At 32.9% G+C, this 25,617-nt stretch overlaps 1 protein-coding gene across 1 annotated transcript; it reads left to right on the forward strand.

Annotated features, from left to right (window-relative positions):
• Positions 1 to 6,745: 6,745 nt before the first annotated feature.
• Positions 6,746 to 16,541, forward strand: LOC132755414 (sulfotransferase 1E1-like). The gene is made up of 8 exons (XM_060746281.1): positions 6,746 to 6,810; positions 10,697 to 10,814; positions 11,232 to 11,278; positions 11,681 to 11,877; positions 12,963 to 13,283; positions 14,063 to 14,163; positions 14,646 to 14,811; positions 15,865 to 16,541. Exons 4-8 carry the CDS (start codon positions 11,691 to 11,693, stop codon positions 15,996 to 15,998), a joined length of 909 nt encoding a protein of 302 aa, XP_060602264.1. The 5' UTR covers positions 6,746 to 6,810; positions 10,697 to 10,814; positions 11,232 to 11,278; positions 11,681 to 11,690; the 3' UTR covers positions 15,999 to 16,541.
• The last annotated feature ends 9,076 nt before the right edge of the window (positions 16,542 to 25,617 follow it).

Consider the following 25,617-nt stretch of genomic DNA (forward strand, 5'->3'; position numbering starts at 1 on the left):
ATGTCGCGGGGCGAAAACACGCATGGCACAAATCAGCCACCATAGTTTTAGTTAACTGCTAAAATGTACTTCGGTTAAATTGATCTGTGGCTATATGTATAGCATGCATTTGTTTGAATCAGTTTCATCTCTTAAAATTCAATGTTCTGCTTTGAAAATAATTAAATACTAGCCAAGTTTAGTTTCTGCTATCGAATTAGTTCTTACTAAAATTATTTCGAATTATTCCGGCCGTAGGCCGATCTCTTTTCAGTTTGACTCCCTGTTATATTTCCAGGGAACAACTGAGTTTATGTAAAAATTTCATTAGTCATTTTAAAATAACAATCTGAAATCTCGGAATCTGATTGGCCATTGTCAAATTAGTAAAATGACATAAAGGATTTTTTCTGACATGGTATACGCGTCCAATTTTTAATTGATCTAAGGAGTTTGGAAACGAATTATCTTCTTTCATAAGTTCTTATACTATCAAGTTAAATTCTAGATACTTAAGTTCTGTTTAAATTCTAAGTTTTATATTGCCATGCATCCTGCAGATTATTTTACGACGTTTTAAAGAGATATACATTTTGTCAAACATAAACGGAACCACATCTGTACGTCCACTTTTCCGCTTACTCATGTGCATGAAAATAGCGAAAAGCAAAGTTTTTTTTAACAAGAAAACGAACTTATCTGTTATTATCAGTTATATACAAAGTTTATAATTTTCATATATTTTTAATATTTATGAAGTATCTATATAATCGCTAACGATGAAATTGTTTGTTTATAATAAATGTTTGTCAAAATATTTTAGTCCAGTAAAATGTTTTGTCCAGTAGTGAATAAGTAGTACGTATTTTTATGACAACCTCGAAATTTTTTAGGGCACCAGGTTGATTCATATTAAGGAAAAACAAGGCAAAAGGCTGATTGTAGGCTTACGTCCTACAAATTCATTACCGGACAAATCATTTTACTAAAACCACTAAATTATTGCGTAATGATTTTTTTCTATAATATGGTCATGAAATACCTGAAAAAAATAAAGATATCAATGACTTTTTTGGCAATTTTATCCTAGTGTTTACTACTACTTCACTGCATGTGAAATTTGTTTTTCGATTCCAACTGATAAAAGACCGTTAACAAACCTTATAAAGTTACATATGAATTCCTTAAACATTGCAATGTTCCGTGCAAGTAGAATATTCAAAGACTAACAGTTGATTTAATACAGTGATACAAGACTTTCTAGATCTAGTTCAACGACATGATCTAGGCCTTTTATGCCTAAATTGCATTACGGGCCGCCTGCCGGTCAAGTTGTAGGGGTCTTACAACAGAAATCAGCGATAGATAATTTCCCCTGAGGTCACATCTAAAATGTGCAATTATCTTATTATTAATTAATAAAATTAATAAATACCACAACTGAATAGATTCTGATATTATAAGATAAATAGGTTTTCCAGTAGAATCTTAAGCTTATGGTAATTTTGTTTCATTTCCTAGTATGTAAATTGTAAGCATTGTTAAATAAAGTAAGTTTTAACCAAAGAGGAATTTATTGTAATTCTCTACAAAAAAAATCCTACGCAGTGACCCCCTTGATCAGAACAATCTGCCAAGGGAGGTAATCACTGTGAGGATGTATGTAGTCTTACCAGTGTCACATTTGCGTGCTGCTCAAGTTTATCTCTTGCAACCCATCACATTACCTTTTCTATTTAAGTATAAAAATTGAATGTGTATTATCATGATAATTTGGTCTTAACGGTACTTGGGGAAAGTTCAGTAAAGGGTAAGTATGCATATTATTTGAGATTGAAAGTGTCAACAACTACATTTTGTATATATAGTTTAATTCTAAAAAAATATGTACCATCGTTTAAAAGCTCAGTTCACAGTAACTTGAATTATTTGCACGTTTATGTTTGAACTCTTCGCTCTCCCATGTTACTATGGTGTTGTTGTTGTTGTTGCTGTTTTTCTCCCTTTTTCACTTTGTCTGTCTTTTGTATGATCATTTGAATATACATGTATTTGGTTCTTATAAATTTCTACTTCTATTTTATGTTTCTTTTTTATTTCGTTTTTGTTCCACTCTTTATAAAGAAACTAACTACATTTCTAGTGATTTTTTAAAATTTTATTTAACATTTTAAAAATCAAACAATTTTAAACACACTACGATTACGAAATATAATTTGAATATAACACATTTCATTATATTTCTTACATTTCTGATAATGCTTTTTCCTGATGTTTGACGTTTTCCCAAAACTTAACACAACTGCATATCAACCTTTGTACAAAAATATTCTATCTAACTATTGGAAACAAAACTGGCCAAATAAGAAAAAGATACATGATAAAACACTCAAATGAAATGGTAACTATGATAGGAACATCTTAATGCTTGAAAACACTGACACGGACGCTGGCTCTGCCTACTGCACTATCAAGGCACATGAAAATATGACGTTTACTTTAAGGTTTTGCATTGGTATTAATTTTTATGTAAACATAGGCTTAAGTTATCGTCCTGGGACAGTACTCCGGCAAAAATGCCCCAGGTTAAATATTTGAAAAAACAACGTTGAAAAATATCTCCCAATATTAATGCATATAAAAAGTTTTTGAAATTCTTTTTTGGAAAATTTAAATATTTTTAATCCCAAAAAAGAAAAGTAAAAAAAAAACTTTTAAACTCAAAAATTTAAAAATAAAAATTTCCTTTTTTAAATTGGCTTAAAAACCCTTAATGATAAACCGTTGTTTGGTCTTTTTTGTTTAAAAAATTTTAAAAAGATTTTACCTCCTTTTCAATATTAAAGGGGGGGCTTTTTTAAAATCCCCTTTTGGGGGGCCCCTCTTTGCCCCTTCTGGGAAGGGGGATCTGTGATCGTGTATGTGTCGCACGGGGCCCCTTTTTTTCAAAAAAGGTTCCCGGACTGTATGGGTTGGCCCTGGTCGAAAACTCATAAACTTTTAACATTAACATAGGGTTTTTTTCCGATTTTAAAATCCTAATTATGACAAATAAAATCTTATATAGGAGGTGCTTCAAAAGACTTAATTCAGAATAACTTTTTTAGAACTTCTTATATGCAAATTAGGCAAAGTTGTTTTGAACCCTTACGCCGTTAGTATTACTGACTCTATTTTAAATGTTAAAGTACCCTCCCCTTGAGCCTTTACGTCATTTGCAATGTCATCAGGGGGAGGTCACTCTAATCGACTATTTTTATGAGCGCAAAAGTTACCTCCCTTTGAACCCTTACGCCATTTGCAATGTCATCAGGAGAGGTCACTCTGAAACGATTCTTTTTTTTGACTGCAACGTTTACCTCCCTTTGAACACTTCCGCCATTTGCAATGTCATCACGGGAGGTCACTCTGATATCGACTCTTTTTATGAAATGCAACAGTTATCCCCCTTTGAACCCTTCCGCCATTTGCAATATCATCAAGGGAGATCACTCTGATATCGACTCTTTATGTGCGCAACAGTTACCTCCCTTTAAACCCTTACGCCATTTGCAATGTCATCAAGGGAAATCACTCTGATTGACTCTTTTTATGAAGCGCAACAGTTACCTCTCTTTTGAACCCTTACGCCATTTGCAATGTAACCAGGGGAGGTCACTCTGATCGACTCTTTTTATGAGCGCAACAGTTACCTCTCTTTAAACCCTTACGCCATTTGCAATGTCACCAGGGGAGGTCACTCTGATCGACTCTTTTTATGTGCGCAACAGTTATCTCCCTTTGAACCCTTCCGCCATCTGCAATGTCATCAAGGGAGATCACCCTGATATCGACTCTTTTTATGAATGCAACAGTTATCTCCCTTTGAACCCTTCCGCCATTTGCAATGTCATCAAGGGAGATCACTCTGATATCGACTCTTTATGTGCGCAACAGTTACCTCCCTTTGAACCCTTACGCCATTTGCAATGTCATCAAGGGAGATCACTCTGATATCGACTCTTTTTATGTGTGCAACAGTTATTTCCCTTTGAACCCTTCCGCCATTTGCAATGTCATCAAGGGAGATCACTCTGATATCGACTCTTTTTGTGCGCAACAGTTACCTCCCTTTGAACCCTTACCCCATTTGCAATGTCATCAGGGGAGGTCACTCTGATCGACTCTTTTTATGTGCGCAACAGTTATCTCCCTTTGAACCATTCCGCCATTTGCAATGTCATCAAGGGAGATCACTCTGATATCGACTCTTTTTGTGCGCAACAATTACCTCCCTTTGAACCCTTACCCCATTTGCAATGTCATCAGGGGAGGTCACTCTGATCGACTCTTTTTATGTGCGTAACAGTTATCTCCCTTTGAACCCTTACGCCATTTGCAATGTCATCAGGGGAAGTCACTCTGATCGACTCTTTTTTTTTACAGCAACAGTTACCTCCCTTTGAACCCTAACGCCATTTGCAATGTCATCAGGGGAGGTCACTCTGATCGACTCTTTTTATGTGCGCAACATTTACCTCCCTTTGAACCCTTACGCCATTTGCAATGTCATCAGGGGAGGTCACTCTGATCGATTCTTTTTTTTGACAGCAACAGTTACCACCCTTTGAACCCTTACGCCATTTGCAATGTTATCAGGGGAGGTCACTCTGATCGACTCTTTTTTTTTACCGCAACAGTTACCACCCTTTGTGAACCCTTACGCCATTTGCAATGTCATCAGGGGAGATCATTCTGATCGACTTTTTTATGAGCGCAACAGTCACCTTCCATTTGAACCCTTAAGCCATTTGCAGTGTTATCAGAAGAGGTCACTCTAACCGATTCATTTTGTAGCGCCACAGTCACTTTCTTGTTTTCAGGGGAAGTCACTCTAACTGACTATATTTTAAGCGCAACAGTAACCTCCATTTAAACCCTTGGCCATTGCAAAATTAGTAAAATTACACAAAAGATTTTTTTGATATGGTCCACGCATCTAATTTTTGATTAATCTTAAGGAGTCTGGAAACGAAAGATATAAGTTCTTTGACTTTCAAGTTAAAAGATATACTATGGTTAAATGTTATATTAGAATTTTTGTAATCTATACGTAATTCATTTGATTATGATGAATACAACACACCAGAATATACATATTATAAGATTAAAGTACAGTACATATATTTGTAACACGGAAAGCTATACAAAAGGATGTACTTAAATTTGGTAATTAAGTCTTGAAGGATGATTCAATTAATTGACTTTCTATAGAGTTCTTTCATTAGATAACAACACTGAAGACTCAATAGTATGAAAAAGGCAAAGCCTCAAACAAACTCGATTTACTTTTACGGTGAAAGTATAGAACAATCGTTCATTTTTATTTTACATTTTCCGTTTTAAAATTGTCATTTGGATTTGGTATTTTATACACTGGTTCCATGCCCTATTTTGGTTCCCATATAAGTGCGCAGGGCACCAATCTACGCTTCCGTTTTCAATCAGAATACCTCGGCTTTTATTGTTATCTTGTAATTCGAAAAGTTACGATGTGTCAATTCAGTGCTTAGGACGAAAGTTTATAAAACCATCACTATCTAGCAGGTACTCGCGTTACCGTAAGGCTCGCTTTGCGCGCAGGCCCATCCGGCCAGCTCTTCGAGCTCGCTATAACTGTTTCAATATTCTATACTGCAGTCAATAAACGGGTATTTCACAAATGAATTTCTTTATTTTTCATCTAGCAACTTGTCTGGCAATTCACTGCCCTAGTCTGTTGGAACATCACCTCTTCCTTGCCTCATTAAAAGCTTTGAAAGAATTTGAGTCACTTGTTAGGGACCTTGGGCAGAAAATGACCCCTATTGATATTGCGGACAGTAGATTAAAATCAACATGGCCTTGACAAAAATGCATCGTATTTTCAAGCAGTGTATACCTCAGTGCTTTCAGTGCTTTGATTTTATAATATTTCTACAAATTCTTTGTTGTTTTTTGTGTGTGTGTGTGTGTGTGTTTTTTTTTTTTTTTTTTTTTTGGGGGGGGGGGGGTGGTAGGGAGGTTACGTCACACCGACAAAGTATAGGTCAGCTTTACCGGAGGAGGAAGACCTCAGGTGCCGTATTTATGAAGAAGTTATATAACCGCTAATGATTGAATGGTTTGTTTATAATAAATGTTTGCAAAAATATTTTAGATAAGAAGGCTCTATTCCGGTTCTTTTTTTCGGATTTTATGTTTCTTTCGTATTTCCAAAGGTATTGCAAATCTGCTGAATCGGGTATTTCGTATCAACAAAACGTTGTCATTTATTAACTTTTTATTAAAATTTCGATTGGAACAAACTTCAATAACTTAAATGTTTTTCTTTGAGCTAAAACGACATTCACAATAATAGAAATAAAAGAATTACAGAACGGTTGAAATGAACTGAGACGAGAAAAATTGAGTAGGAAATAAATTTTGTTTGTCGTTCTTATTTACTTCTTCTTTACTTTTAAAGGATTTACTTCAGACTTAAGATTTTGTTTCTATTAAAATACTTTGTAGTTGCAAAAATATGCACATGATTTTAATATTTCAAAAAAATAAACGTAAAATTCAATACAGGGTTCAACAACATTATTTTTATGATTCTTTTTCCATGTTTTCTAATATACGATATGCAAATAAACCAGTTTTAGTTCGATACATGTACCTTTAAATGTTTGAAATTATGTAAAGTTTGCGTTCCATACGATAGTTTTTAAATGCTGTAAAGTGTTTAGGTAGGCATTATGTAACGCTGGGTACAATAAAAAAATACGGAGAGTATTCGTACATATTGATAAAAGAAAGTTAAACGTTTAGGTATGCATGTGTATGCATGATATTTACTCGTATATTCTATCTTTTGTAAGTTTACAATGTTTAAAGTTTTTTACGGATGTTAAATTGTTAAATATCAAATATTGGATTCCATATACATGTAGAAAGGTATTAATTACAAGATATTTCAGTAGTATACAACATGGCGGAATTTCTTTGACAATATGAATGACATTTAAACCGGTAAGTATAGTTTGCTTGTGGTCTGTGTGGTCTGAAAAAGATTGCATAGTCGATCCGTGGGCTGAAGCTGACATTCGTAACTTTAAGGGCCTTTTCCTTATACGTCTTTAAGGGTTCCGGTAAGAGTTTGGTTGTTTTTTAAGGCCGACTTTAAAACACATTCAGTCAATGTGGCCATACCACGTGACTTTTCGGGTACAGAACACGCCGATTTTTCACCCGATTCAGGTATGTTTTTTATTCATAACTTATTTATTACTCAACCGATTTTGATCAGATAAGGCGCAGAGTACCCGTAATTATATCAGCTTTCCACGGTATATTAAAATTCTGAAAACCCCTGTATGGTTTTTGAGAACATTCGAGTACAGTTTTCTTCTCATAGCCGGGGCCGAGGGGAACGGTACACACTCATTTGTCATAACAAGCGATTTCTTGCAAGTCATATGTTTTTTGTCACTATTTCATAGAAAAATACATGTTAAATCTGATATATTTAATATGTCCAATGTATCGAGTGAATGTAGTGATTGTTTTAGCATATTTTCATAAAGTTATGTTGAAATGGTACGGAACACACTGTTATCTGAAAAGATACGGTACACACACAATTTCTGTCTTTAATATAATTCTAAAATAAAATATATGAAATTTAATTTAAATTATAATATGAGTGATTTTTTTCATAGTTATACATTTTATTAATTTAAACAAGAACCTGGAACCTGTTTTGCAATGTACCATTATGCTTACTTCAAATGTTAATATGTATTTGTGCATTATATTTCAGTAGTAATTGTCCTACTAGTACTTAAAATCACCTATGGTATGTTAAACACTTCGATCTTCAAGGAATCATGTAGTTGCGTTTCATGATTGTTCTAGAGAAAGAAATGTTGTTTTAATGCTGTGTTTATTGTTGTTGTTTTCATTTCTTTTAGTTTTAGTGAAGTGTAAGTCTAAGATATGTCTATTTGCTTCCTCCTGAAAAAATAAAACAATGTCATGACCTAAATCGCGGAAAAATATCATTACTTGATAACATTATATGTATTTATATTTTGTTAATAATAAGTCACTAGGTACAGTTTTGCAGTATCATGGTCATGTTGAATTAAATCAAAACACAGAAGGCGCTGAATTTATTTGGGTCTCAGAATGTCAGAAAGGTGAAGGTTATGAGATTACAAACCAATTTGTTTTTGTATAGTGCCACCAATGCTGTTTCCAGTGTTATAACTGTAGTAAATTGGCTATAATGCTTATTGCAACACTGATATTCATTTCAATGTTTATTTGGCTTGAAAAAAACAAAACAAAAAAAACAAAAATAAATAAAAACATGAGTTGCCTTAAATGGGATTTGAGCTCAGGACATCTCTCTCTCTCTCTTTCTAAACGAGCGTGTAATTATCCCCTCGGCCACGGGGAGGTTACACGATAACAGCCTGAAGAAACCATATCATTCTAAATTAGGGTTTGTAACCCTTATTCATTTCGTTTAACACTGGTGTAAATAATCATGGAGCTTAATATTGCATTTATATCCGTAAAGAATGACACAATATTTGAAATTTTTGACCAATCGGGAAGTACTTTTCTTCCCCTGAGAATGCTTGAAAATTAATGCGCCTGTCATTTGACTATCTTTACGCAGTGATCTCCCCTTATTTTTTCGGTGTTAGAGTACTTATAAAGATAAGTAACCGCTTCCAGGAGTTCGGACTACTTTCTGATGTTGCAAATAAGCATATCAGAGTCTGAAATTTCGCTACAATTATTTGTTTGGTCTGACGACCCAAACAAATAAAAATGTAGTTGTCATGGCTTAATTTTTTTATGTTTAAAGGCATGAAGCTTTAAGAATAACTTTTAATTCAGGTAATATACGTTATTTTTGGTTTGGTTTCACGGCTCACCAAAACTGACATGATCATGTGGCGACTTTCCAGTTTTACAAGTGCCCCTTTAGGTATATATAAAGGTACGAACAGGCACCTGAGTAGAATGACCGACGTTCTTTTAGTTAGAAAACTTTCTCACATAAAAAATCGAAACATCGAAGTCATATGTGGTCTCGTACCTACTTCATGTAGTATATAAAATAGAACGCAGCCTCCATAGCATTTAATTTACAAAATGGGTATTATTAAAAATATCAAAAGTGTACATGGAGTGCACTATCCTCGTAAGACATTGTTTAATCATTTTATTTTTAACACAAACACGCACGCACACATATCCATGAAATCATGTTTTTAAAGCATCTTTAAATGAAAGTCCAAGATAGGCATAATTTCACCAAAATTTCTTACATGCATATGTAACGAGGTAACCTTGTGTAAACTACGTTACGTTATATAACAGACCTTGTTCCATATGGGTTCTTCAATTTATCTGGCTTTTTATTTTGATTGCACGTAAAACTGCGGAATATCTTTGTCCATATGTAGATAATTTGATAATTAAATACATGCAGTTAGTTTGGGACCCTGGCAGATGAATAATACCAAATATCATGTTGCAGAAAAATACTTTAAACTTTTTCGTGATTTAAAAAATCCACTTTCATCAAAACCAGCGTTTTTTTCTCCAAATTCTCCAGATTTGATCAACATTTAGTTGCTTGTTTGCTTTTTTATTTTCATACTCGGTTAAGACAGTCATTTATATATTCGAACAAAAAATTAAATGGAAGAATAATCGCACATAACAGATGTCCATGAATTTCATAAGTTGTTTTATAATCAGAAAAAAAACATAATTATTTCAAATGAAAAACAAAACAAACACAATTTTGAATGTATTCCGTATCCCTCCCTAAAATAATTACCATTTTTTTTAGCCAAATATTAATTGTTTAACATTTAAAATCGAATTTTGCGCTACGTACTCTCAAAATGTTCTTTTATTTTTTTTTAAGTAATCCTGTTTACATCAAACTGTAAGCATAATGATACATTGCAAAACAGATCCCAGTATTCTCGTTTAAATTAAATAAAATGTATAACTATGAAAACAAATCACTCACAAAGTAAATTCAAAGTAAATTTTCATATACTTTATTTTAGAATTATTTCAAAGACAGAAATTGTGTGTGTACCGTATCTTTTCAAATAACAGTGTGTTCCGTACCATTTCAACATAACTTTATGAAAATATGCTTAAACATCACTACATTCACTCGATACATTGGGCATATTAAATATATCAGATTTAACATGTATTTTTCTATAAAATAGTGACAAAAAACATATGACTTGCAAGAAATCGCTTGTTATGACAAATGAGTGTGTACCGTTCCCCTCGGCCCCGGCTATGAGAAGAAAACTGTACTCGAATGTTCTCAAAAACCATTCAGAGGTTTACAGAATTTTGATATACCGTGGAAAACTGATATAATTACGGGTACTCTGCGCCTTGTCTGATCAAAATCGGTTGAGTAATAAATAAGTTATGAATAAAAAACATACCTGAATCGGGTGAAAAATCGGCGTGTTCCGTACCCGAAAAGTCACGTGGTATGGCCACATTGCTCAATAAAACCGAGTATGCGATGTTCAGCTTTTATTGCTCTTGGGACCCCGCCCCTGTTTTCACTCAGTTATAATAAGAGGTTTGTCTTTATGAGAAAAATCCGTTACATTTCTACTACTTTTCACATTTAATTGTTATCTTCATGCAGGCTGGTCAACACGCAGTCCTGTGGGTCATTTTATGTGATTAGACCTGTATCTAATCTCCTAACTGGATTTCTGTTACAAAGAAAAGGATAAGCACCCGACTAACTTACTGAAGAGGAGGTATGTACAGTCAAACCTGGCTTTAAGACCAGTTCTAAATAAAGATAACCTTGCAAATAAAATCCACTTTTTTGATAACCTTTCATAATGTTTTATTTATAAAATGGAATAAAATAACCCCTAAATAAAGATATACAGACCATGCTCAGGTTGGCTATGCTTACAGGTTTGACTGTGTAATTTACAGTTCAATATACATTGTATTATATAACAATCGGACTTTACAGCAAACGGATTCAATGTAACGCTCTATTTAACGTGAAGTTTAAACAATTAAACCTGACATTAATAACGGGTGATACTGATATGAATATTTAGTTATTCAACACAGGATTGTTACACACATGTACGTGCATAATATTATAATATACTGCAGTGTTGAAACTCAATTTATATCTGTGTATAATTTCCTTTCAGAGGAAGGATCGTTCACAGTTAAAAAAATTGTTAATGCAGATCTATAGGTCAGTATTTTTTTTCATATGTCAAATATCGCTGATATATTTACATTTTTTAAAAGGCAGACTCATAAAATTAATTTTGGCGAAGTTATGCCCATTTTCCGATTTTATTTTTACTCAAAAGTTTTTAAAATACATTGTACTGTATTTGATCTGGGACCTATATTGACTATAAGCACTGTTAAACTAGTAATCATTTCCACTGAAGACTTAGATAGTTACAGTTGAAAAAGATTTGCAATTTGCGCATCATTAGGTGTAAACAAACATCAGGTAAAAATAACTTGAATTTACTTTTCATCATTTTGGCAATTTCATACTCTGAAAATGTCCATCACATATACTTATGACATCTCAACCTCTGTTGACAATCTTGAACAAGCATGGTTATCTTATTAAAAATAGGTGAAGAGAGATGGCGACCAAAACATTTGCTGTAGTAGATGCCTCTGGCTGTACTATGTGTGAACAGTATATGGTTGATGACCTTCAAATGCCAACGTTCATGAAACCTCCGGATGAAGCCGCCGCCATTGTCAGAAATGTTCCGAATATCAAAGTACGTGACGATGACGTCATGTTGGCTACATTTCCAAAATCAGGTACAACTTTACTCAAATCATAGGCAGAGGCACGTTTTGTTATCTTTTGTACCAGACAATTTCAAATGTAAATGGTTGTTAACAGAAACACAGTGGATATAAGCGTAATTAATGCACCATGTATTGCGTGCCTATAAAATTAAATGTGTCTTCCGGTTACAAGAACGTGCTACTTCCTTTCTAGTATGCCTATATGTTTAAACTTGTACTTTTCTCGCGAATAGACTGGTTTATCAACTGTGAGAAAGCATAGACAATAAACCCATTGTCTGCCAGCACTTTAAAGTTTGAACCAATGTGTTTAAAGGGGCGTCCTTGACCGAGTGGTTAAGGTCGTTGACTTCAAACCACTTGTCCCTTATAGCTGTTGGTTCATGTGAGGAAGCTATCCAGCTAGCTTACGGAACATCGGTGATTCTACTCAATTGTCTTTTCGTACCTGAAATAATGCACGTGCATCTGTGGTCATCCTTCACCAGTAAAAACTGAAAATCCGCCATCTGACCTATACTGTGTTGGTATGACGTAAAACAAAGGAAAAAGTGGTTAAAATCGATACGTTGCTAATTTGCTAATTCAACTATAAACTAGTTTATTTTTCAAAAATTCCGTCATTGTTTGGTATCTTTAGGCCTATTTCGTTATTTTCATCCTCAAGGGCATTTGTGATTTCATTAAACTATGGTAATTAATTTATTTTGTGTTATTTTTTCTCTTTGTACAAGGAAGCTCTGTATAAAGTTACTTTAGAATGTATTTTTTAAGTTAAAGTCTAATCTATTTAGATTATTTTATTCGCCTGTCATGTATTGACAAAAAATAAATAAAAATAAACTCAAATCTTACAACTATCTTATTTTATGCATGAGATTTTGACTAATCTTCAGACGGTTGTAAAGTGTTTTTCTTAATTTTGCAAAACAATTTTTTTACAATAAATCACAGTACATTTGTCTGACATACGGCTCATGCTATTTTTTCTATTGATATACAATGTCACTTATAGGGTCATTTGAAGCTTATAGACTTATACCGTATTTTGATACAGTATCGAATACTAATAGACGTATATAAAAATCTTTCAGGAACTAATTGGGGTTATGAAATACTTTCAATGCTACTGAATAGAAAAGCTGAGATAAGTCCAAATATGAAAGTTTGCCTCATGTTAGAAGCCAGAACTGAAGCCGAGCTGGACGAGCAACCATCTCCAAGAGTTTTAAACAGTCATCTACCAATTGCGATGCTACCGAGACAGATGAAAGAGAAGAACACAAAGATTATATGGATCGCTAGAAATCCGAAAGATGCGATAGTCTCACTCTATTATCACATTGCAGGAATGAAAATGTTTCAGTACAATGGCAAATTTGCTGACTTTCTTACGCTCTTTCTGGAAAATAAATGTAAGTATATTGGAAAATATTGTGATTTTGACGATGTAAAAAAGAAACAAAAAAGAAAAAAAAATCTGACGAAAGTTTAGATTTTCTTATGTTTTCCATGTTAAATTGTAGCATATAAAATGTATATTATTATTAAGGAGTGTGGCGCTATAAGGAGCGGATAAAATTCGATAAAATGGGAAATATTACACTTTAAATCAATTAAATTCTATAAATTGCAATAATTTGATGACAAAAGGTTGCTTTCAAATTTATTGCAGCGCAATTTTCAGTGTGTCGTCACAAATTAAAAAGATGTTGTATTTAGGTTTATTGGGGTCAAATTGAAAAGTAAGACACCAGTTTTACACGTTTAGGCGTCTTATGACATTCATGTTTCAAAAACACCGAAGGAGAAACACAAGGATAATGTAAAAACACATACCCGTTTTAAGTGTAAGAAAATACATGTTAAAAATCAGGAATACATTTCTGAAATTCTCGATTCAACAGATTTATGATATCGTTTTAAACATTATTTGAGCTGCGACATGACAAAACCAACATAGTGGGTTTGCGACCAGCATGGATCCAGACCAGCCTGCGCATCCGCGCAGTCTAATCAGGATCCATGCTGTTCGCTATCAGTTTCCCTACTTGTAATAGGGTTTGTAAGCGAACAGCATGGGTCCTGATCAGACTGCGCGGAAGCGCAGGCTGGTCTGGATCCATGCTGGTCGCAAACCCATTATGTTGGTTTTGTCATGGCGCGGTTCATTTGTTGTCTTTGTTTTTTGCAGTACCTTATCAAAGTTGGTTTGAGTATACACTAGATCTTGAAAAGGCAATGTTAGCAGAACCAGACAAAATTCATTTAGTGTACTTTGAGGATATAAAAGAGGTACAAAACATTTTGTCTCTTGATTCAACAAATATGTTCAATGAATGTATACATTTTCCCATACGTTTTATTCAGATTATATCATAAAACTCAATTATATTTTTACCCCTTTCACTTTATATTGCCTATTTTATTTTAATAACATATAATTGTATGATTGTACATGCTATATAACTCAATTTAACATCATTAGCTGAAACATAATTACAATGTACATCAGCTGATTTGTATGCAAAGGGTTGGACAAAAAAGTTATTTCGGAAACAATCGCTTATTATATTTTCAAAAATGTTCTTTCGGAGTACTTACTCCTATCACTGCATATAATTTTAGATCAAACCCAGAAACCAAAAATTAAAATCGCTTCTTTTATTTATCACTGCTTGAAATACAGAATTCAAAAACTCCTGTTATTTTAAAAAATCTGTCAATGACCATTATAAGCAATTATCTAATTTGCTTTTTCTCCTTTCGTTAAAAAGAATGGTGTTGCAGAATTAAAAAGGTTGGCGACTTTCTTGGGAGTTGATGCTGACGACGAACTTCTTAGTGCAATAAATGAGAAATGCTCTTTTAAATCCCTGGCAGCAGAGAAGGCAGATATGCCTAGAGACAGAGTAAAAAATAACTTCTCATTTTTCCGTAAAGGTAAGTTTACATTAATGTGTATTTGTTATCTTTAATGTTCTGTGTCAACATTGTACTACAGTTAAAGCCGGTGCTTGGGGGCTTGAGAGATGTTGCACCTGAAAATTATCTCCCTTGAACAGACTCAATCAAATCGAGTCTGCATTTTTCACCTGCTGAAATGTTCACGAGGAATCTCCGTTTCCAGATTTTTATTTTCATATCTGCAGGTATCAAGTGCTGTGGTAGCACATGTAAAAAGTTTTCTCCGTGCTTCAACCGAATGTTGTTACATTTTCCTGTCACTTCTCAGACTAATACATAAGTGAGCTAAAAATTGAATACTGCATCAGTCGGTGTTAGAGGATATGACATAGGTTGAATATTGAATTGCCTCTCATGAACATAAACCGAACCTGCAGTAGTCACCCTCTGCAAAGTCATGCTGCTTTTGTAGATTATAAACTGATATTAATATCCATAAATGTTTCAAATATTGATAAAAACTATAGAAATATCACATTTTGATATTCTTATAAAATATTGCTTAAAAGAAAAAAAAATGTTAATAAAGTTGTTTCATTATTTTCAGTTTTATGATGAATAACAATATTTTGTTCAAGATGAATTTATTATCAGCTATATGAATAACGTAATGTAATAACAGATCATGTATCCCACACTTGCCCAACAGCATCCATGTACTAGTATAATATTTTCGTGGTTTGTGTTTATGTATGACACTAATTACCATCAACGTAATAATTTATTGTAATACAGACCTTCTATTCTAGATCAATCCACTCTAAACAAATAACACATACAAATCTATTAGTATTCAATGGGTAAATAATAACTTGTAATTTACAAATCAAAAGACCAAAATCAAAAGTAATTGAAATATTGTCTACTGAACGTTTTATGAATAAATCTTAAAGAAAGTATTAAATTCGTGCTCATGACCATATACTAGTATGTGTAATACCGAAACTATCTCCTTGATATGTAGTTCAATATATATTATATATAATTGATGACACAAGTTTCTAAAATATCTCGTATATTTTCTTTCAGGTATCATCGGGGACTGGAAGAATCATTTTACAGTAGCTGAAAGTGAAAATTTTGACAGAATATATAAAGAGAAAATGAAAACATCTTCACTCAAATTTAGATTTGAACCTTCTAATATTGAGGATAAGAAATAGTTTCTTGTGCTAACTAAAGGTATCGACAAAAGAAGACAAAGCTTTGTTACAGATATTTCGATTTGATGAAAACATTTGTAATTTGTAATTATTCAAGAACAATGTGGGCGCAACAAACGACTTCAAGATGTTTTACCAGCCACTACACACAAGAACACATGATTTTGTTTGTGATACTGTTTGTCAGTAATTTACCTAGCATTGAATAGAAATGACGGGCTTCATTTCTTTCTCTGCTTAAAGGTCCAATACAAATGACGGTGTTTTATATGTTTAAGCCATGATCAGGTCACCGTAGCCTTTACCCACTATTCCCTGTGTCACGGTGAGAACGAGCAGTTCAGTCGGAAGATTCTTGTGCACATATATGGTGTAAATTTAGTGTAAGAACATAAGGAACGAAAGGCTTATTTACTGCGCATGCGCATATATTAAAAACAGTCATTTACTTGAAGAAAATGGACCTTAAATGGTGTTTTTTAGTTAAATTTCAGATATACAAGCTTTGCTTTCAGAATGAAATATATGCATTGGTGTGATTGGCTGATAATTTATATTCGAATTTTATGTTCACAAGCACTCGTATTATCTTCCGTTATAGACATATTAACCAGTCCCGGCGTTTTACTTGGACAGCCCGAGGTTACCAAATTGTCATGTTCTTTCTTTTCAATTTTTATTTTCATGTTATTTTACCCGTAACAACAAATACACAATCTAAGAATGTCAATAGAAACTTTCAATTTATCATTTTAATTTGAGGACAAGGAAGAAAGTATATAAAGATAAAATTTAAGTTGTGAGGGGATATTTTCATTTTTCACGTTTTATAGAGTTAACCGCTTAGCATTAAAGGAATCCAACTAATGTGAGATTTGAGTCTCAAATGAAATTTTCAAAGTTTGGCCATGAATTGGGTATATTTTTTTATTTAAGCTGTTCACTAGAGCTAACTAAATTACACACTTAAAATAACGTTATATATTAACCATTGATATTGTTATTATGTAACTTCCAATGCAAATTAACGTCACTCTACAATAATGACCAACAAAAAATAATAATAATAATAATAATAATAATAATAATAATAATAGAACAAAAACAAAAATAACATATATCGATGAATAAAATTTGACGTTCTTTATTGTAATTGTCACAAAATCCCATTGTATATCAAGATAATGTCAAAGCCGAAATGATAAAGGTCAACACAATAGCAATATTCGCAGCCACTTTACCAGAGTTTAAATTTTTCTTTAGAATTCAGGTTACAGTTTTCATATGTTTAGTAAAATAAATCAGTCCTTCCAATAACACTTGACGGAAACTATCAAGATAAATGTATATAGAGCATGATTCTTATTTTTTCTTTTCCTCAATCCTTATACGATGAGCATTAATTGGCTCAATATAATAGCATGCTTTTGATTACATATATTATGTAAAACATTATGTCGTAGGACATAATTATTTTATTCGTCTACACCCATTTGGTCTAGAAATAACATAATAACAAAAACACGAACACATGCATAAGTATCTATTTGCATTTGGTATGACATTAACAGAGTAATTTTGCAAACATTAAAATTGTTTTAGAAGTATTTTCTAGTCACCATGCAGGCAAATTATTTCTTGTTATAAATGCCCCTTCTGTTGTTTGTGGTTGACTTGCCATGTGAAATATTTATATATATTTTTTATCATTATTTATGTTCTTTGCATTGTGCACACTGAAGGGTATTGGTGCCGTATGTACGCAAAAATGGGTAGAAGATGCAACTTCTCTGCTGCACATTGGACACGATTTGAAACATCATAACAATGATGTGGCTGTATTGTCTACCCCCACCCCTTGTGTCTAATGGGTTGCCTTTTAGGGTTGAGGCATCAGAATTGAAGCCACCGTTGATCCCTGCGTGATCGTTAGAGGCGATTTAATTGGTTCGAATGATTGAAGACTATGCACCTCTTTGATCCGACAGGAATGTGGTTTTGACCCCTAGTGGTTTGTACACCCGAGTTTAGCCAAAATCATCTTTCCTTTTTCGGCGCCCTATGACCTAAATTGTATTGGTGCGCCGTAAAACCAAACAAAACAGCTTGATAACGATATACTATAACTACACACCGTACAATCAAATGGGCAGACAGCAGTTCAAACGTCGACAGCTGTACCAGTATATAGATGTCGGCGCAGGAAACACAATTGACGGACGGTAAGTATTCATCGATTTTAACATATCCCAACTGTGTTCAAGTAAACAATGTTATGGATTCGTATTCAACATCCAAAGAAGCAAACTAACAAATTTCTGGTCCTGTGCAAGCTTTGCTTCATGTGAATTTTGACTGAAATAACCACACTATCCGATGAGATGCGGCATTTTCAATTTTAAGTCACAAAAACATATTTTCTCATGATAATAAATCCTTTGATTATACAAATCGTAAACGTCAACATTCCGTCTTAAATATTCCAAACCATACCTTCAAAAGTGCTTTTCTTTTAAAGTTATATGGTATTTAAGTTTGAGTGTTATCAAAATTTTAGTAACGTCATCAGCTGTTCACCTCTTTTTAATAATAACATCGACAGCCATTCATCGTCAAGAATGAATAACGCTGAAAGCTGTTCAAGGAAACAATTTTCAGCGCTTTTGTGCTACAGTAACTAGGAAAGAGTAAAAAAAATTGGTTAATTAAAAATATTACTTTATTCATGATACTTTCTTATAGAAGTCATGCTTACGAAATCCATCTACTCTTCAATAATTTCTAAATTTTCCACCATAATAAATGACTTATTTAATAGGATGTAAATTAATTTAAAGTATGAGTAAGTTTGTTAGTTAGTAAGTTAGTTACTTAGTTAGTTATTAAGGTGCAAGTCTTGATCAAATATATTTGAACGTCGCATTGGATGCGCTTTGCATCAATGCTTTCCTCTAATCTTTTGGGAGACGTGCACAGTTTGTTTAGAAACCATGCGTGCCCTTCGAATTTAAAGCTATCGAGATCTATGAAACATAACTAATGCATTTATTCTATCTTGATTGATGATATTGGAATTTGCATTATGCTTGCTTCCATCTTGCTTTATGATAATTAAACTGTGCATTATGCTCGAGTCCATTTTGCATTATTTTATTCAAACTTGCGTAGTGACCAATTCTTCATTGAGTGATAGCTATTGAACTTGAACAAACAACTTATCGTACTGTTTTGTAATATTTAAAAGTTAACGTCATATACCCCTATGTATAAGCTTCCTTTCTTCATGCTCTATACAAACTATTTACAGTTTAGTTCCTTTTTGTATTACTCCTTTTGTAGAAGTCATTCAACTATTTTTATGCCTTTGAAGGGAGGCATAATATAATCGCACCGTCTGTCCGTTCGTCTGTCCGTCTGTGCGTCCCCACTTAATTCGTGTCCGGACTGTAACTTTGTCATACATTGAGGGATTTTGAAATAACTTGGCACATATGTCTACCACATCAAGACGATGTGTCGCGTCCAAGAACCACGTCCCTACCTCAAAGGCCAAGGTCACACTATCATTTTGAAGTTTCACATTATCGCAATTAGAGTAAATAGGTACACACATTCGTGTCCGGACTGTTACTTTGTCATGCATCGAATGATTTTAAAATAACTAGGCATAACTGTCTACCACATTAAGACAATGTGTCGCGTCCAAGAATTACGTCTCTACCTCAAAGGTCACGGTCACACTATCATTTCGCAATAAGAGTAAATAGGTACACACATTCGTGTCCGGACTGTAACTTTGTCATGCATTGAATGATTTTAAAATAATTAGGCATACATGTCTACCACATAAAGACGATGTGTCGCGTCCAAGAATTACGTCTCTACCTCAAAGGTCAAGGTCACACTATAAACGAGATATTTTTCCGTATTCAATGTATGTATGTATGTATGTATGTATGTATGTATGTATGTATGTATGTATGTATGTATGTATGTATGTATGTATGTATGTATGTATGTATGTATGTATGTATGTATGTATGTATGTATGTATCTATGTATCTATGTATCTATGTATGTAAGTATGTATGTATGTATATATGTATGTATGTATGTATGTATGTATGTATGTATGTATGTATGTATGTATGTATGTATGTATGTATGTATGTATGTATGTATGTATGTATTGTATGTATGTATGTATGTATGTATGTATGCATGTAACCACTCTGCGAGAATGCAAACATGGCTCCGCATTATTTATCCATGCACTTTCATTTCTCGGATTACACAGCCATTCACTGCATTGGACATGTCCACCATATGCCATTATTTATAATAACACTTGATGGATGCCTTCATTTATAAGACTGAATATTCGTATTAAGCGTTAAATTTGCCTTTACCTAATTTGAATTAAACATTTCAGAAACATATTTATAGATCTTGCTACCTTTTTTATATTGAAATACAGTGCGGTAAATGGACATAAAGGTCTCTCAGCTAAGATACAACAAATAATAGCCCGTCAACAGAACTCAGGAACACACACACACACTAACTAACTAACTAACTAACTAACTAACTAACTAACTAACTAACTAACTAACTAACTAACTAACTAACTAACTAACTAACTAACTAACTAACTAACTAACTTACTAACTAACTAACTAACTAACTAACTAACTAACTAACTAACTAACTAACTAACTAACTAACTAACTAACTAACTAACTAACTTACTAACTAACTAACTAACTAACTAACTAACTAACTTACTAACTTACTAACTAACTAACTAACTAAGTAACTAACTAACTAACTAACTAACTAACTTACTAATACTCATACTTTGAATTAATTTACCTCCTGTAAAATAAATCATTTATTATGGTGGAAAATTTAGAAATTTTTAAAGAGTAGATGGGTTTCGTAAGCATGACTTCTATTAGAAAGTAACAGGAATAAAGTAATATTTTAAATGAACAAAAAAGTTTAACTCTTTCCTAGTTACTGTAGCACAAAAGCGCTGAAAATAAATTCGTTGAACAGCTTTCAGCGTTATTCATTCTTGCCGATGAATGGCTGTCGATGTTATTATTAAAAAGAGGCGAAAGTTTTCATGGCATTATCCAAATTTATTATACCTAATTCTTTTGATGTCACATTATAACTTTGTTTCTGATAATTTAGCATATATACACTTTTATATACACACGCTGATATTCTACATATACTTATACGTGTTAGACGTAAAGTGTAACGTGTCTAAAGTAAATATTAATTAAACGTGATTATAACTGTAGACGTTTGAAAGAAATGTAAACGTATAAGTCAAACGTATAAGACACAATAGCGATTATCCATGAACGGCATTGATTAAGTGAAAGCAATTGTGAAAAGAATGCCTTATAAGTTTCTGTAAAAAAAAGTACTAAAATGACACGTGTACACACGTATAAATAAGCCAACCAATCAACAAACCAGCCGGCCAACCAACTATTTAAAGTTTTTAAGCTCGCATAGCTCACTCGGTTAGAGCGCGAGACCTGTAATCTCAACTTTTCTGGGCTGGCCAACTAAAATGACTATTCAGTATTTCGGATGAGACTTTAAATCGTGGTTCCCTGTATGGGTGCTCCAAATACCTGGAGAATCTTCAGGAACTCGGGCATCTTTCTATATCCGTATCTAGCACTATCCCCCAAAATCTAAAATGACTAATGCTCGCCCATTCGCCCATATGGACAACAAACTCAAATACACACCCGCTAAAATGACATTCATACCAAAATCGTTAAGGAAAAAAGAACTTTAAGAAGAGGAGGATGACAATATCTATGATAAATATGGTTCAACTATGTAACATATCAGAAACAAAAGAGATATATTTCAACAAAATAAGACTTTTATAAATTAAAGTGGTTTGAATATAAAAGAACTTGTTGTTAGACTGGTGAATGAAACTGAAATAAAATTCCTGCGTTCGATCGACTGTATTCCACGTTCCACGTTTTCGTTTGCTAGTATTTTTTACCAAACTTTAGTGGTACATGTTTTTGTGTTACCATATACTTAAGTTTCGTATATATAATGAGGAAATAAGAAAACAGATATTTCTCTGCTATTCATGATGCAATGTGTGCATATTTAATTCATATGCAGAAGTTGTCTTTCAGCTCTGATTTATCACAAGCGTAAATTGTCTACAATGAATATATATATTTTATTCAATTGAATGAATTGAAAATAATCTTGCCGTATTGTTTATGTTGATTTTACATGGTAAAACAAATAGAGACAGAAGAAAAAACTGAGTCAAAGCCAGGTTTGTGTATATGTAAAAGTGGTATACAAGTAGGGAAGAAAACATACAAAGCCAGATAGTGAGTAGCATAATGCTACACCTGCTACAATAGATTCAAATGAATTTACTCATGTACTTTATTTGAAAAAAGAATTTCTTTAACACTAAAAATGGACTTTATATACCAAAATGTTGTTGTTTTATTTAAGTCAGTATTATTATTCTAAATAAATTGGTATAGAAATGAGACTAAAATATATTTATTGTGTTTCACTCATTTATTTTTACCTACTTTTAACCCATGTTTGAAAAAAAATCATCTTTTTGGTATATGGAACAGAATTAATGCATTTATTCTATCTTGCTTGATGACATTGGAACTTGCATTATGCTAAATTCCATCTTGCTTGATGACATTGGAACTTGCATTATGCTTGATTCCATCTTGCTTGATGACATTGGAACTTGCATTATGCTTAATTCCATCTTGCTACACGACATTAGAACTTGCATTATGATTGATTCCATCTTGCTTTATGATATTTAAACGTTGCATTATTCTGGATTCCATTTTTCATTATTTCATTCAAACATTTCGTAGTGACCAATGCTTTCATTGAGTGATAACTATTAAAACTGGAACGAGCCATTTGGAATACTAAAATGTTAACGTCATATACCGTTATGTATAAGCTACCTTTCTTCAAACTATTTACGGTTTAGTTTTTCTTGTATTACTTTTATGTAGAAGTCATTTAAAATTGACTATTTTTTGTTCCCTGATGGATTTTGTTAAAATGTGACTTATTTGATTTACAGCTCGCATGGCGTGATTACTATTAGCTTTCGCTTATATCCATTATTCAGTGTTTATGCTTAATAAAGCTCGGTGTCTGAGGCTTTGTGGATTATGTTTGATCATCTTACATTATGATAAACAATTTAAACAATGTCTAGCGATTTGTGAACTGTTAAGGGGCGAGAACTCTGTTATCGATATCAACGGATCCATGATTCGCCTATCATCGGAAATTTCCGTACATATATATATTACGGAATACCGTTAGGGTCATCGTGGTTATACGTTAAAATACAGAGGGCGACAATGCTATAAATACGTACCAAGCGCTTAATATATAAATTGCAGTGGAAAGAATATAAAAACAAGTAGTAAGGATTATGAAATATAATTTTATACATGTATATGTATACAGTCTAATAGAAAAAATATGCTCGTAAACAGTTATTCAATGGGGCAGTTATACGTACAGTGGCGGATTCAGGCCTTGGCTTAAGGGCTGCACCTACCCCCAAAGATACGTTGATGAGCTTGGATGGAATATATACGTGTAAGTTTCATGCAATAGTGGTCATAGTGTATTCCCTTATCAAAACATATAATGCTGTCATCCAGTTGTTAAGCACCTGCTAAGATATTGCGATTGCGAAGGTCTTTATCTAATGACTTGGACATTAAAAGCAAAAGTTATAAATTGGCATTTTAACTTAATAAATGTCTCAGAGTCACTAATAGTGGCGAATAGGTATGTAACACATTAAAATATACATGTATAATAAGGAAAGAAGGACGTTGTTTATTTTTGTGACATGTTCATAGTCAATTATAAATGTTATATTATAGATCAGACATCCCGCACACACCACCACATTCACATACATTTGTGCTAAAAGATATACAAATGTACTATGCACATCTTTCAGTAATATATTTTTATCACAGAAATTTATTGAAGTCTATAAAATTCTTACTAAATATGTTTTATTTAAATAAAAGCACATACACATAATGTATAGGAATCTGCTTTCCTTATTACGGGTCAAGTAAAGTAAAGTAAACTTCCATATATATTTTTGTAATAACACTATACATGAATATTATACTGCCCACTTACAGTGTAAAGGATTTAAAGCACAATGTTTGTGTGAAGCCAAATTATATTTATTTTATTTTACAAAAAAAATCAAGTTTGTACTGTACTAAGTCGTGGCCACGAGTTACTAAGTGACATGTGTGTGTTTTTATTTATCTCGTGCGCACGAGATACTGTGTCGTGGCCACGAGTTACTAAGTCGTGGCCACGAGATAGTTAAGTCGTGGGAACGAGATACTATATCGTAGCCACGAAATACTACATGTGTATGTAACGGCCACGAGTTACTAAGTCGTTTAAGTCGTGGGAACGAGATAACTAAGTCGTGCAGACGAGATAATTAAATAAGATTACACCATGATTTTTTAAACTTAGAAAATTTCTGTTTAAAGATTTACGTGCAACATTAATCTTTGAAAATACTGAAGTGTTCACTTTGAACTTAATACATGTCTTTAGGATCATAAGGCCCATAAATCAGACATTAATTTTGACTAAGTTATAGCCCTTTGTTGGGACAATTCTATGATAGAATTGGTCATTTTGTACGTACAAAGGCCTGTTAACATTGTTCATACCATAACTTGAGAGGGACTTAGTCCTGGTCAGACCTGGGGATGATTACGTTGATCAGTAATTGATTAAATTACAATTACTTTCAGATTTTATAGTAATTGATTAAGATTGATTACTCACACTTGCCTCTGTAATCAATTGAATTACAATTACTTTAAGAGAGTAATTGATTGATAATTGATTACATTGAATGTACATTAGACCACCCCATAATTAAGATCACCCCGCATTTAGGACCATTTTTAAAAAGGTTCTTTATGCCAATGGTTTCATGATCCAGATTTAACCACCTGCTTATTCACTTCTAAGACCACCATATTCAGTCCAAATTTTTGTTTTTATTTTAATGTGACTAATGAGACCACTTATGTTAAAGTCAACACCTATCAAGATCTTAAATTTGTTGCTATGATCTGCTTGAAAGCTCTGATTTCAAAAGGTGTGAAAAACTGTTATTGTATGAAATTAGGTGAGAAGGTCAATTTTAGAGTGGTACATTGTTGCTTTCAGCACATTTATTTTTTGAAAAATTAAATTTTCATTTGATTTATGTACATCATATAATAAGTGATACTGTAAAATTAAAGTTAAATTTCTTCAGAAATATGTTTTCTTTTTATCAGATTAAATATCAAAGCATTTTTTGATAGAGTCTTTTATAATGTATTTGTAGGTACATGTAAATATACATATTGTTCATTCATACAAAATGACTAAAGTAGACCATGGTCTTAAAGTATGTAAGCAATGTTTAGAATATTCACTTTGATTCAGTCTGAATGGTGGTCTTAATTGAGGATTTTTACAGTATAAATGTAAAACAAAAATTAAACTGTAT

The sequence above is a fragment of the Ruditapes philippinarum genome, unplaced genomic scaffold (genome assembly GCF_026571515.1).
Source record: "Ruditapes philippinarum isolate M1 unplaced genomic scaffold, ASM2657151v2 ctg4911_1_1_1_1, whole genome shotgun sequence".
Lineage (NCBI taxonomy): Eukaryota > Metazoa > Mollusca > Bivalvia > Venerida > Veneridae > Ruditapes > Ruditapes philippinarum.